Genomic DNA, 14,815 nt, shown 5'->3' with positions numbered 1-14,815 from the left:
CATGAGGTAAAGTGGAGTGTGGCAGACCCCACAAGAGGTATAGACAGAAATCACAGAGAAATCACATGTGGGAGGGTAATAAGGAAACCACAAAAGGTGACCTCTTGTCCCCTTTCAGAGATTTACTTTTTTTTGGCATGGATAGGATTTCTAAGCCTGTAGAATAAGACATTTGATTCAGTTACTTAAGCATACATTTTATACTTGGCATATGTTAGAAATCACACTGCTTAAAGTCAGGCATTATTAGGCTGCTCCCTAAAGTTTTATTGGTGCTTGGGTGAGCAAAATTACATTTGCTTTACTATTGTTTAGGCTTATTACAGCCATGCTATGAGGCAAGGAGCTCTGTGGCATTGCCTGTGGATAAGAACAGAACCACAGTTTCTCCCTGAGATGCCCTCAGCTCCCCTCTAAGTAGACAGTTGTGGTCCTTCTCTTGTGATATAAGTCTTACTGACCTGCAGTATCTCCCCACCCCCCAAATAGTTGATACTTAACAGGATTGTACTTTGGAGTGAAACCACTGGTTTACATTGAAAGTTAATATAAGAAATAATCTATGAAACTAGTTGCTGTGTTTTTTCTAAGGTTATTGTCTCCTATAAGGTCTGTAAGTTTCCATGGAGAAAATTTCTCGTGGAAAAAGAGAGTGTGTCTTGACTGGCTGATTGCCTTTTCTCTCCTAGGCACAAAACATCATGTTACTCTTGTCATCCTTATGAAGTTTAGATTCAAACTTGTGACCTCAAATGTATAATACAGGAGTTAGCAAACTTTATCTGTAAAAGGCCAGACGGTAAATATTTTCAGCCTTACAGGCCATATGGTCTCTGTCGAAACCACTCAGCTTTGCTATCGTAGTACAAAAGTAGCTGTAGACAGTAGAGAACGCATGTGTGTGGCTGTGTTCCAATAAAACTTTATTTATGGACATGGAAATTTGAACTTCATGCAATTTTCATGTGTAATGAAATATTTAAAAAAATTATTTCCAACCATTTAAAGATGTAAAAAACATTCTTACCTCTCAGGCCATATAAAAGCAGGCAATGGGATGGATTTGGCCCTGGGGCCAAAGTTTTTGACCCTTGGTATATTATATACGGTTCCAATACATTCATTATATTTAATAAACATGTATGCTCAATTCCACCATCATGATCCCAAAGTCTTTATCATTTAAAATCTTAGAGCAAAATATTCCATTTTTAAAACAAAAAGTAGATACAGGTGAATATTAGCTTGGGACATGGAGTTGGTGACCATGTTTAGGATGGATCTGAAAGTTATAAATGCTGTGGTTTGGGAACATGTCATTTAAATTATAGCTGAGCAGATGGAATTTGTTCTTAACTGGCTTTTCTTCCATTTTTGTTTATTGTCTGTTTTTACAGCTGAGGGTCTTCAAGTTAGCCAAATCCTGGCCAACTTTAAACACACTGCTTAAGATAATCGGCCATTCCGTTGGAGCCCTTGGAAACCTGACTGTGGTCTTGGCCATTGTGGTCTTTATTTTCTCAGTAGTTGGCATGCAGCTTTTTGGCTCTAAATTCAATTGCATAAAGAGTAATTCAAAGTCCCATGACCCTGCAGTCCCATGTTTACGACGCTGGCACATGGGGGATTTCTACCACTCCTTTCTGGTGGTATTCCGCATCCTCTGTGGGGAATGGATCGAAAACATGTGGGAATGTATGCAAGAAGCTAACCAAGCACTGTGCATTATTGTGTTTCTGTTGATCATGGTGATAGGAAAACTCGTGGTGAGTGTCTTAGTTTTGTTGTTGTTGTCATTGTATTAAATACATGGACTAAACAAATGCATTGACTTCTTTTGTAACACTTCACTAGTGAAAATTGTTACTCTAAGTATAGTATTATAAATGTAATGTTATATAATATTTTAAAATCTGCATTTGAATTTTGTTTGAAGACAGTACGGTAAGCATGAAAGAAAACCTTGTCACGTAGTGCTCATAAAGATGTCCCAATGTCTATCCTACTCCAGGTGGTTATTCAGATCGCCATTGATTGGCCAAGGTAGGGGTTTTTGACTTAATTTGTTCAATAGATGTAAAGAGATGTCCACTGAGGAAGGTTTCTTGGTGTTTAAAAGAAGAAGGAGGAGGAGAAGGAAGAGGAGGAGGAGGAGGAAGGAGGGATGAGGAAAAAAAAGTAGTCCTTTTTCTTCCTCTGGACCTTTTATGACCGTGACTCTTGGTAGAACTGCAAACATTATACAACCATGAGAAGAACTAAACTAAGACAAAGTAAGCACTGAGGAAGATAGAGGGAAGGTGGAACAAACCTATTGTCGGGTCATAATTGGTCCCCTGTTTAAAACGTTTCAAATATCTTGTCATGTGACATTTTCTTACTGTGTAAGCTGCCCTGAGCCTGTTACTTGCAGCTGGAAACATGGCTATTTATGGAGAGGCTAATTAGGTGTACACCAGTGAGGGTATGAAGAAACAGGAGACAGACAGGGATACCTGAGCATAAGTTCTTCAGAACTGAGTTGGGGCTATCATGCAAATATAATTAGCAATCCACATAGAAATAAAATTAACTCTCCTAAATACCTAATAAGTGATGTTGATAGACAGTAAGAGATACGAAAGATCAGAAGGGCAGGGTATCACCCAAGGGAGTAGGAAGGGAGCACTAAGAAAGGCTTTGTGGGAGACACAGTACTTGAGAAGGGCACTTAAGATGCAAAGAGGACTTAGCAAATAGAGGAGAGCTTGAGCAAAGATTCGGACCTGGGAATTCTCCTGGTGAAGCTGAGGAAGAGTGACTAGACCCGTTAACACCCACAAGACACTTCTCCCAGAGAGCTGTATATGTTTGAGCTGGCGAGAGCCACAAACAAAAGAGATTAAAAAAAGCCTGCACAAGTATACCATCTCTCAAATTGTGCAGACAGGAGAGGACCTCCTAGCACAGCAGTCTTAGACATCAGACCCATATCCCTGTGGGCAATTCCAGAGAAAGTCCAACCTCATGATTCTGGCTGATCCCCAAGGAATATCCACTTTTGATTTTGCCACATGATTTCGCCATTCAGCCTTACCCTGGCCAGGTTCTACAATATGTGCTGCTTACACGCAGACAGACTGGATATGTCTGTCTGCACCCTTTAACTTCAGTTTTTCTTTGGTCTTATCTTGATGTCCCTATTACTTCCTCAATCTTCTCTCCTTTTATTTATTTTACAGATGAACTTTCTTGGGAGGCAGAAGGACATAGAACTCTCATTTGATTTTGTTTTGGGTCTTGGGGAAAAGTTGTTGTGGAAACCTACTGTATTCTTTCCTTTGCTAAATTTTTCATTCTCCTTATGTCCCCCCTCCCTTTGCCCCTTCCCAGGTACTCAACCTCTTCATTGCCTTGCTGCTCAATTCCTTCAGCAATGAGGAGAGAGATGGACACTTGGAAGGAGAGGTCAGGAAAACCAAAGTCCAGCTAGCCTTGGACCGGTTCTGCCGGGCTTTTTGTTTTGTCATATGCTCTCTTGAGCATTTTTGTACCAAGTGGTGCAGGAGACAACATTTACCAAAGGAAGAAGAGGTGACAGAAGGCCCTGAGGCAGAGAGCAAAGGTGTCATTCCCCTGGTCACAGAGATGAGAAAGGGCCCAGAGACCTGGGAGGAGTTTGGTGTACTGACTTCCGCACCAAAGACCTTGAGTGTCGGGCATGATCGGACTTGGTTGGCCCCACTAGCAGAGGAAGAAGATGATGCTGAATCCCCTGGTGAAGATAAGGCACAGCCTATCACACAACCTGAGGCTGGAAAACAGGTATGAAGGTTCACACGTAGACATAGAGGTTGTACAAAGCTAGAGTTGCCATAGGGCACTGGTTGCCTGCCCTGTTCTGAGCACTATGCAGAGATGATAAGGGTATAAAATGTGGCAGCTGCACATCCGGGGCTGGTTCTGATCATGGTCCTGCACATGTGGCACAGGTGGGCGGTGTCAGAGGAGTTCAGAGGGGAACACGATCAGAGTGGGCTGGGGCAACAGGGGAATCAAGTGCCTTTGGTTGAGCCCTAAAAGAAGAAGTATAGAGTTTGAATTGGCTGAAAGGTGAGAAAGGGAGTGTGGAAGGTGAAATGAATAGCACAAAAAGAGATTTTGTTTCTTATGTATTGCCTACCACCCTGGGAAGGATCACTTAGCCATAGCCGCTACCCCTGGTACTCGGAGGGGCAGTAGTCTCTCATCTCTCAGCTTCCCTCTTCCTTCATGGAACCTCTGCCCTGCAAACTAGCTAGAGTAAGGGTGATCAGCACCCCGGTATTCTCAAGCTTTTGAACCTGGAATAGAGTCTCTGTCCTATGAGTAGAAACTGAATTGAAAAAGGAAATCCAACTTCTTGGCCACATTCACCAGAAATTTAGCCTCTTCAACTCAGAGTTGGAGGAGATGAGAAAAGTTGGTAACCTGCACCTTCTGGTGAGATACATATCTCTTGATTGGGAGCTGAGGGTAAAGGGAGCCCCATCTTCTTGGTCACATCTGCCTAGAGTGGAGCTTCTGTCAAACTGAGCTGGGGGTGGGAAGGAAGAGAGCAGATCATGGCTCAAGTGACATAGACTCCTGCTGTTATTACTGAAATGTGTAGTTTTTTTAGTAAATATTTCTTCATTTGCTGTATGCCCTTAGGACAATTTCCAGAAACTTAAATGATTTTTTACGAATACTTTCCACCACTTATGTTAATTTTCCTGTGGAGCATGTCTGCAGAGCTTCTTACTTTACTATCCAGGAAGCGAAATTCTGTATATCTTTTTTAAATTAAATTCTAAACTTGTTAATTTTCATGATGCTTTCAGATTACTATGCTAATTTCACTTTTTTCTCAAGTAAATTCACCTCCCTGTAGCTAATTTTTGAGGTCTACTGGTTTTATGTTTGTCTCCTCATACATTTTGGAGTGTGAATTTGAAAGCTCATCTTTGTGGGACGATCTGTCCCTCTCTTTGCAGTCTAAGTTCTGTGGTATCTTTAATCGACCCTCCTAGAGGATCCATTTCAGAACTAAGTCTTGTATTGCCAACTTGGGATTCTTGTCTAATAGTGATACTAGGCATTTTGCAGATCCAGTCACTGAACCAGTGGCTCCCATTGCCCAGGTCTTGTTTCTGAGGCTGTGCTTCCTCCTTCCTCTCTAGGTTTGCAGCTTTGTATAATTGTAATCCCAAGCCTTGGCCACAGCTTCTTTTATTTGTTTATTTATTTTTAACATCTTTATTGGAGTATAATTACTTTACAATGGTGTGTTAGTTTCTGCTTTATAACAAAGTGAATCAGCTATACATATACATATATCCCCGTATCTCTTCCCTCTTGCGTCTCCCTCTCTCCCACCCTCCCTATCCCACCCCTCTAGGTGGTCACAAAACCACAGCTTCTTTTGACTTTCTCTCTTAAGTGCAAGAACTTCAACCCAGCCCATAGTTTCAAGCTTTGGACATAACTGTGGTTTCCTTCCTCACACGGGGCACTTTTATTCACCATTACCTGCTACATGCTTTAAATTGTTATTACTTTATATTTTTGTTCTGTGTCTGGTCCATAGATAATGTGTACCTGTTTATTGTGTGTATATGTTCAAAGGGGAAAAGTGTTCTTAAATCATGACCTTACAGTGTCAGATTCACAGGAACCCTCACATAGATTTTAGGATGAAACCTTTACTTAAGGTGTGACTTTGCATATATCCTTCTTGGATTTAGCTGCAGGTCATAAGACAAAATTTAGTTTTTATTTTTATGTTGTGATATATTTTCATATTTTCTTTATGTCTTTCAGTTACCTATTTTGCTAAGCCAACCCTCTGTACCCAACAGAGTAAAATATTATTTTCCTAGTTATTCTTCTAATATTTTTATACATCTGTTTTTATATCAGAATATCAAATGATTATGGATTTTAATTTTTACTGTATTCTGACATTGTAATATTTTTTCAGCGATAACTAATTATGCCAGTACCATTTATTAAACAATTTATTATTTTGCCATTGAATTGAAAGGCTACAGTAAGTTTCACCTCTTAATTATTTGGTGAATTTTGTATCCAAACCATATTGTTTTGATTATATTACTTATGAGTAAGTTTTCTTATCTGTTTCCTATAGTAGTGTTCCAGAATTATTTTATGTTGACTTTTTCCAGGATCAGTTTTCAAAAGTAAAGCGAAAAATGTTAATAATGTAATAATTTTCATGACAAACAGAAAACCAAATAGAATTCAAACTTGTTTCATCTCAAGTGAGATGTCCAGGAGGAATATTAATTCTACTCGGGGTTTCTCAGTGTCAGGCCAGTGAACTCCATCAGAAGACCAAGGAGCCCACCAGTCCAGGAGCTCAGAGTGTGGAAATGGACATATTCTCTGAAGGTGATCTTTATCTGTCGGTACAGAATCCCCGAAAGGTAATTTTCCCAGGGTGTTCCCAGAAGAAACATGGCTCATCCATACACCTTCTCCAAGATAGCCACTGTGGAAAAATATCAAGATTAGTACAAGGCAAACTGCCAGAATTAGATCTTAAGCAAAGGTCTAGGCCAGGGTTTCTCAACCTCTCCACTGTGACATTTGGGACAGGATAATTCTGTGTTATGTGGACTATTCTGTGTATTATAGGGTGTTCAGCAGTACTCTGGCCTCTACCCACTAGATGCCCATAGCATCCCCCCATTGTAAAAATAAAAAATGTCTTTAGACATTGACAAAATGTCTCCTAAAGGGTAAAATCAATGACATTGCCAAAATGTCTACTGGAGGGTAAAATCAACGAGAAACACTGTTCTAGGCCTATAATTCTGGGAGTTGAGGTAGCTGACAGTTTCAGTCTCAGTAAAGTAGCATCCTTCTCATCACCTGGCTTCCATATTTGGGGTTAGTCAGCAGATCAGGTAAGAAGATTTAGAGGGAGGAAAAGGTTGAGGCACTGTGTCTTCATGTGCCTTATCTTTCATCAACCAAGGGAGAGCAGTTAGAGAATTCTTTCCTGAAGTCAGGGCTGGTCAGAACATTTAGGAAAGAACGCAACAAGAGGTATACTTTCTAGACACCCCTCATACCTTTGCCTAGCTAATTTCATGCATAAAAAGTCATAAAATAAGGTATTAGGTATTAACCATGGTGACAGAGGGTGTTGGAAAGTGATTCCCCCTTTCTTTGTTCTGACGTACAGAAGTCTGATGCTACGAGTGTGCTCTCAGAATGTAGCACCACTGGTCCACAGGATCCCTTTAGGCGGGTACTTGAAATGGTTCCCAAAAAGGAACCAGAGAGATGTTTGCCCAAAGGTAAGTGGCAGTATTCCTACATTCAGTTCATGGAATATTTGGGTGGGATTCTGTTATTTTTTGAAGATCTATGGTTTTGATAGATGCCTTCTTTCTGCTTCTACTGGAGACAAAAGTGAAGAGTCTTCCCTGGATTCTTGGGACCATTTCATGAAATTCTTTTTTTTTTTTTTTTTTGCGGTATGTGGGCCTCTCACTGTTGTGACCTCTCTCGTTGCGGAGCACAGGCTCCGGACGCACAGGCTCAGCGGCCATGGCTCACGGGCCTAGACACTCTGCGGCATGTGGGATCTTCCCGGACCGGGGCACGAACCCGTGTCCCCTGCATCGGCAGGCGGACTCTCAACCACTGCGCCACCAGGGAAGCCCTCAGGAAATTCTTGATTTAGGTGGGGTCAACTTGTACAGCCCAAGTACCAGGGCAGAAAATCTAGAAAACTTTCCCAGAAAGCCCACTGGGCCGGTATTTTTGCCACTTGGTAGAGTTCCCAGTGCATCAATTGTCAGGATGTACTAGAGGTCATAGACCAAGAGAACTTGACCATAAGTCTGGGGTTGACTAGAGCCCTTGCCAGGCCCTCAACTCATCTCTCAAGATTTTTCTCTGGGAGCAAGGGTCCAAGATAGTGGCGTAGGAAGTCCCTGAGCTCACCTCCTTCCATGGACACACCAACTCTACACCTACTTATAGAGCAGTTCCTCCTGAAAAAGACCTGAGGGTTGATTGAACAGCTACTGCACATAGAAAGACCACATAGAAACAGGTAGGAAAGACGGAGACATGGTATCCATGGGAATCCCACCCCAACTTAGTGACCTACAGTAGGAAGGAATATGGCTACGGGGCCAGAGCACAGACTCACCTACCTTGGGATGCAGCAAGAAAACAGCAGTTTAAAGGGCATCTAGACTATACTGGAAGGAAATCCATGTACTAACCCTAGAGCTTCTCCCAAATGAGCAGGGAAGTACTGGAGCCCTCTGTGGGGTCAGAGGCACCAGAGAGCACCTTTGTTTGAGTTACCCCTAGAACTCCCCCTAGCCCTCACTCACTCCAGCTCTAGCCACCCCACCAAGACAGCCTTGGCCTCAGCACTCCCCAGGGACTGACTCCAGCCCAAGCCCTCTCTAACCCCAGCTGTCCAGCCTGGGTGGACTTAGGAGGAGTGCTCCCCAGAGATTGCCCCTGGCAAGCTCCAGCCCCAGTTACCCTGCTAAAGCTGCCAGGTGCAAGCCATCTACACGGGATACTCACACACGAGTCCACTCCTTCCAGACCAAGATAGGTAGCTGTTTAACCTAGTTCATAGAAACAAAAACTGAAAGTCATAATGAGGAGATAGAGAAATGTATTCCAAATGAAACAGCAAAATAAAACCCCAGGAAAAACCCTAAAGAAACAGAGGTAAGTAATTTACCTAATAAAGAATTCAAAGAGATGATCATAAGAATTCTGACCAAACTAGGGAGGAAAATGAACTTCATTCCAGTAAGAACTTCAACGAAGACTTAGAAAATGTAGGAAAGAATTGAATAATACAATAATAATGCAATCCACACCAAGACACATTATAATTAAAATGTCAAAAATTTGAATCTATTGTGCCATTCCCTTTGCTCTGTAAAGTTTCTGCTGAAAAATCATCTGACAGTCTTATGGAGGTTCTCTTGTGTAAAGCTAGTTCTTTTTCTCTTGCTGCTTTTAAGAGTCTCTCTTTATCTTTAATTTTTTGACATTTTAATTATAATGTATCTTGGCATGGATCTCTTTGGGTTCATCTTGTTTGGGAACCTCTGTGCTCCCAATCTCCAAACTTGGATGTCTGTTTCCTTCCCCAGATTAGGGAAGTTTTCAGCCATTATTTCTTCAAATAAGTCTTTTGTCCTTTTTCTCCTTCTGAGGCCCCTATAATGCTAATGTTAGTATGCTTGATGTTGTCTCAGGGATCCCTTAAACTCTTCACATTTAAAAAAATTCTTTTTGCTGTTCTGATTGGGTGATTTCCACTACCCTGTCTTCCAGATCACTGATTTCATTCTTCTGCATCCTCTAATCTGTTAATTCCCTCCAGTGCATTTTTCATTTTAGTTATTCTTCAGTTCTGATTGGTTCTTTTTTATATTTCCTATAGTTCTATATCTTTGTTGAATTTCTCACTGAGTCAGAACTGGCACATTATGACTCCTGTTCTGCTCTGTTGGCCAAATGTTGTCACATGGTTGAGCCCAGATTCAAGGGGTTGGAAAAAGACTCCACTCACATGGTGTGTACAAGGAGGGGTGAAGAGTTGGGCTATTAATGCACATGTATTATAGACACTAATGATAGTGATGCTAATTCCTTGCAGGCCTGGATTGCTGCTCTCCATGCTGTACTATGGACAAGAGGAAGTTCCCCTGGATCATTTGGTGGAACCTGCGGAAAACCTGCTACCAAATAGTGAAACACAGCTGGTTTGAGAGCTTTATTATCTTTGTGATTCTGCTGAGCAGTGGGGCACTGGTAAATTATCATGTCTTGTTGGGGACATTGGGGATCAAGGCAGCTGGGTGGCTTCATTCTGACTTGGCCCCTCACTGGGCTGTGAATGTGGGGAGACCAAGAAGAAGTGGGATCTCTGCTGTTGTATCCCCTTAGGGGACAGGGTTTTGCACAACAAGTTCTGGAGGAATGCTACAACTGGGAAATCCCCAAGCCGAAGATGCTTTACCTGTGGGAAGGATGACCCAAATTGGCACTTTTTCTTTTTTCTTTCTTTCTTTCCTTCCTTCCTTTCTTCCTTCCTTCCTTCCTTCCTTCCTTCCTTCCTCCCTCCCTCCCTCCCTCCCTCCCTCCCTTCCTTCCTTCCTTCCTTTTCTTTCTTTCCTTTCTTTATATATTGGCTGCACCACACAGCATGCGGGAACTTAGTTCCCCTACCAGGGATTGAACCCGTGCCCCCTGCAATGGAAGTGTGTAGTCTTAACCATTGGACCATCAGGGAAGTCCCCAAATAGGCACTTTAAAGTGGCTATTGGAGTCTTGCCCTTGACTCCAAGTCTGTCCATCATTCATGGAGGATTTCTAGACATTTTCACTGTATCCTACACGTTTCCTCCTCTAGACGGCAATGCTCCTATTCTCTTTTTTTCTGAAGACCATAGTGCTGCTTTCTAAAAGGTAAAACATTAGGAGGAGAAGTCAACAGGGACCAGATTAGGATATAAGTTGCCTTGGTATTTTTCACCACTCATGATCCCTTGAGAGGAGAGACAAAGAGATACCACTTTATGTGTATGACAGATCCTTCTAAATTGAGGTATGGTGTGATTTCCAGTGAGGTTTGGAAATAACTAAATCCACCAGCCTCCCTAGCCATATAGTCATTAACTCCTTTCTCCTCTCTCTTCTCACCTTGTAGTCCATCTTTCCTCCTCTGCACATATATCCTCACCTTGGGCAACAGTGTGTTCTCTCTTATCACCTACATGTTTCTCTCTCTCCCTCCCATTATGTTCTGTGTCTCCTCTTAAAATGGCCATAATATAAAACTAAATTCTCTTATTATTTGTCATGTCAAGTGAATGGAGTACTGAGCTATCCCTTATGGATTTAGAGTCACAGAACATTTCACAAGTTGCTAGGAGGGACAAGGACATGTCTTGTTCCTACACCCCTGCCTTCCTGGTTAGTGCTTTACACCTGTGTAATCTCTAGGTGAAAGGAGAGGAGCACACATGGGGGCCCACCAGAGCCTGTGATCAACAGACATCCCCATTTACCTGCTTACTGCAATATAAATTGTCCCTGAAACAAAAAAGAAAATTTCCCTAAGACCATCCCAGAGAACTCCCTTCATTAATTTTTATCGCTCACCCTGTAGGGTTCCCTGTAATCTTCTGGTGATTACATCTCACCAGCTGTCTACACTTCCAAAAGACAGCGTTCTTGCATTTATTCCACAAATGGTCATTGTTGTCTGCCACGCCCTGTGTTAGTCAGTAGAAAAGCAGTGGTGTTGTCACAAGGTCACAGACACACACCCCATGCACCGTGTGAGAAAACTTATAATCAGAAAAGTAGCAGAGGGCACACAATCCTCCTAGTCCTCATCTGCCTTCAGATGAGGCAAGCGTAGGCTGAGCAGTGATACTGAGCACACAATGCAGGGGGTTCCAGGAGAGGGACCCAGGCCCTGTTTCACTACACGTATTTATAGAGAAATGGAGACAAGAAACATCTAGTCCCTCACCACCGTATGTGGCATATGAACCAGCAGCCTCATATCACCTGGCAGCTTATTAAAAATGCAGAGTCTTGGGCCCACCCCAGGCCGGCTGAATCAGAACCTAAGTGATTTGGGGCTCATTAGAGTTTGAGAAGCTCTGATTTGGGCAACTACTTAATAATGGGAGCTTCCTGGATTAGGAAATGGCCTAGTTATATTATGGGAGCTTCCAAAGCTCAGTTGCTGATATCAGCCTGCTCTTCAATTGGGCAAACGCAGACCTGCTGAGCCAGCTTGTTGCCAAGTTTTCAAAATGAGAGAGGAAATGAGCTTCCAACACCACTCAGATATGTCTCTCCTCAAGAGGCAAACAGACAATCCCTGACCTTCAGGAGCTTGGAGGCTAGTAGGGAAGACAGATGGAGTCCAGAAAATTATAGACCAGGACCATAGTGATACAGTCAGAGAAGCAGTGGGTGACATGGGGCCATGTAGGATGGCACCTAACCTATTCCTGTGGAAGAAGGACAGTTTCCTATAGAAGATATAAGCTAAGCTGAGATCTTAAATGCTGACCAGGAGCCAGTGGGGCAGAGGAGGAGATGAAGGGCCTTCTTCAGTCAAAAGCCCACTTGGGGGTTGGAAGTGAGACTGTTTTATTCTTTATTCTTTTTCCCTAGGGTTGTGGGACTGTGGGATTACCTTAGTCCCTGACAGCAGGGCTGATTTCTTTCTTGCCTTCATTTGGCATTGCCTGCCAAATGACTTGGCAGGTTTAGTACCTCTTCTCCCTTTTCTTTCATCCTCAGTAACACTGTAAAGACCAAAAGGACAGCTTACACCCTAGTAATATAGGCCCTGAAGAGTCACACGCACACATACTTCAGGTGAAGGAAGTTTGGATGTAACATGGAAAAGCGTCTCTCCAAAAGCTTGGATATCTAATTTTCATAAATCACACTTAATGAAATTTAATATTCAAAGTAATTTACATTGGGAGCTCTAGCCCACTGCTTCCCAAACTTTTGCAAATCATGGTTCACATACAAAATGATCACATCTGTAGGGAACACTGGGGTAACGGATAATGCTGTTTGTGGTGGAAGATGACGAGCCTCAGGGTTGGCAGGATCCAGAGTGTGGGCTAAGGTGTTTGGACTTGATGTTATAAGCAACAAAGAGCCACTGAAATAGAGCCATCCAGGTAACTAGGGGGATAAGAGAGATGGTGTATGCCACTGGGAGGTTCTGGAAAAGTTGGCAAGATATTGTTGGCAAGAGTTGAAAGGATTAGGAAGACCAGGAAATAATGTGGTGAAGATTTTTTTTTTTTTTAAGATTTTTAAAAAAATATTCCAGGAGCCAGTGATGAGAGCCTGGGGAACTATAGTGGCAACAGAAATCTAGAAATAGGATTTTCCTTCTTCTGGTTTTACTTACTCAAGGAATTTTTTCTATTGGAAAAGTTCAGCCTTAATACCTTTTGTACAAAACCTTGTCACCAAGAGAGGTACTAGTTTATTCAAATAAGGAAGAAAAATAAAAGTTACAGTCAGCAAAGAGTTCAACTTGGCCTATGGATGTGCTTTGTCATTTCAGGTATTTGAAGATATTTACCTTGGTACACAACCCAAAATCCAAAAAATACTTAATTGTACTGACAGTATTTTCACATACATTTTTATCTTGGAGATGGGTCTGAAATGGGTGGCCTTTGGATTTAGGAAGTATTTCACCAGTGCCTGGTGCTGGCTCGATTTCATCATTGTGATTGTAAGTTTACCATCTCTGTGTCCCATGCAGGTGGGGGTTGAGGGGTGGGTGGGTAGGGGTGGAGGAGGGGATCACATGGGAGCTGCTTTTCCTGTGTGCCTTATATGAGTGCCTCTCCAAAATATTTTTCTTCACATTCATCCATCAGCAGTCCAGCCTTTCCTCGTTCCCATTCCTCATACGCTGCATCTCATACCCTCACCACCTCAACCCTTTGCATGATAGTACTCATTCACTTCTCTCCATAAGCACTGCTTATGTCTGATGTAAATCTAGGATAACTTTGCATATTCTCTACTTTTACTTCTCCTTCCAACTTTTCATTTCTTTTCAAAACTTCTCAAAGCAGCTCAGCAGCGAGCAGATTAGACTGGTCTCCGTCTTAATTGTCAAGCAACAAAGAGGATTATTCACATACATTTTTTCATTTAATCTGAACAACAATGTTCCAAGTTAAGCAGACCTATATATCACCTACCACATTACAGACAAGGAAACCTGAAGCTCAGAGGGTTAGCAATTTGTTTCAGGTGAAATTGGAATTCATACTTTGGTCTGTATGATGCTAAGGCCAGTAGTAGTAACAGTAGATCACATTTTTCCACTGTTTACTCTGTACCAGAGAAAGCAGTACTTTGCCATATGCCTCATATGCATTCTGTCTTTTAGTTTTCACAGCCTTTCCGTGTGGTAGTTATTGTTATTTTTCCCAGATACAAAGGAGTAAACTAAGTCATAGAGAGGCTAAGAAACATGTTCAAGGTTGCCCAGCTAGAAGTGATGGAGGTGAGACTCAAACCTAGTAAGCCTCACTCCAAAGCCCTTGATTTTAACATCTATCTATATCCTTGCTACCATGACCTAATTTGTTAGACTTTGTCCCTGCTATTTAAGGAAGTAGATATGACAAATGCATAGCATAAGCCGTGTGATCAGCACACCACACTGGAGAGCCATAATTTTGTTGGTGGGCACAAATAAGTCGTGTGGTTCAGGAATTTCAGAAAAGCATCAGTGCCATTGGAGCTCCAACACAAGCAACCCCATGATCATCATGTCGATCCCTATGAGTTTCCAGAGTGCTAATCACTCTATACCCATTATCTTATTAGATTATAGTGAAAAATGCATAAGACAATGGAAAGATTATTGGTATTTCTGATCTAGGACCTGTGGTTTACTGGCCTAAACTTAGGAGACTGATTCTAAATCTTCTTTGTTTACTTTCTTTCTGTGTAACCTCAAGCAAAGTGCTTGAAGTTTTGACATAAATTTTCATATGGGTAAAAATGAGAGTGTAGATGCTAAATTGCCCAAATTTGACCAGATACAAAATTGAAAACATAAATCTAACAATAGCCATTTAAATATCAAAACAGTAGTTGAATACCACACTTTCAAAAAGGATATTAGGCCCAGGTGGTTTTGAAAACAAGTTTAGCAAACTTCCAAGGAGCAGTGGCTATAGACTGAATGTTTGTGTCCCACCCCTGCTCCAAATTTGTATGT

General features: G+C 41.9%; 1 protein-coding gene across 2 annotated transcripts in view; it reads left to right on the top strand.

The window, feature by feature from the left end:
• Positions 1–14,815, top strand: part of SCN11A (sodium voltage-gated channel alpha subunit 11) — a gene marked incomplete at its 3' end in the record, with an annotated part of 126,098 nt that overhangs the window by 89,463 nt on the left and 21,820 nt on the right. For both annotated transcript variants that reach the window (XM_082848755.1, XM_082848756.1), the window contains 6 exons: positions 1,398–1,766; positions 3,373–3,804; positions 6,327–6,446; positions 7,211–7,325; positions 9,674–9,828; positions 13,133–13,306. In XM_082848755.1, coding sequence (XP_082704881.1) covers positions 1,398–1,766; positions 3,373–3,804; positions 6,327–6,446; positions 7,211–7,325; positions 9,674–9,828; positions 13,133–13,306 — 1,365 coding nt within the window. The remainder of the gene's footprint in view (positions 1–1,397; positions 1,767–3,372; positions 3,805–6,326; positions 6,447–7,210; positions 7,326–9,673; positions 9,829–13,132; positions 13,307–14,815) is intronic.

This window comes from Leucopleurus acutus (assembly GCF_964270905.1).
Source record: "Leucopleurus acutus genome assembly, chromosome: 10".
Classification (NCBI taxonomy): domain Eukaryota; kingdom Metazoa; phylum Chordata; class Mammalia; order Artiodactyla; family Delphinidae; genus Leucopleurus; species Leucopleurus acutus.
This window is presented reverse-complemented; position numbering and strand designations above follow the sequence as displayed.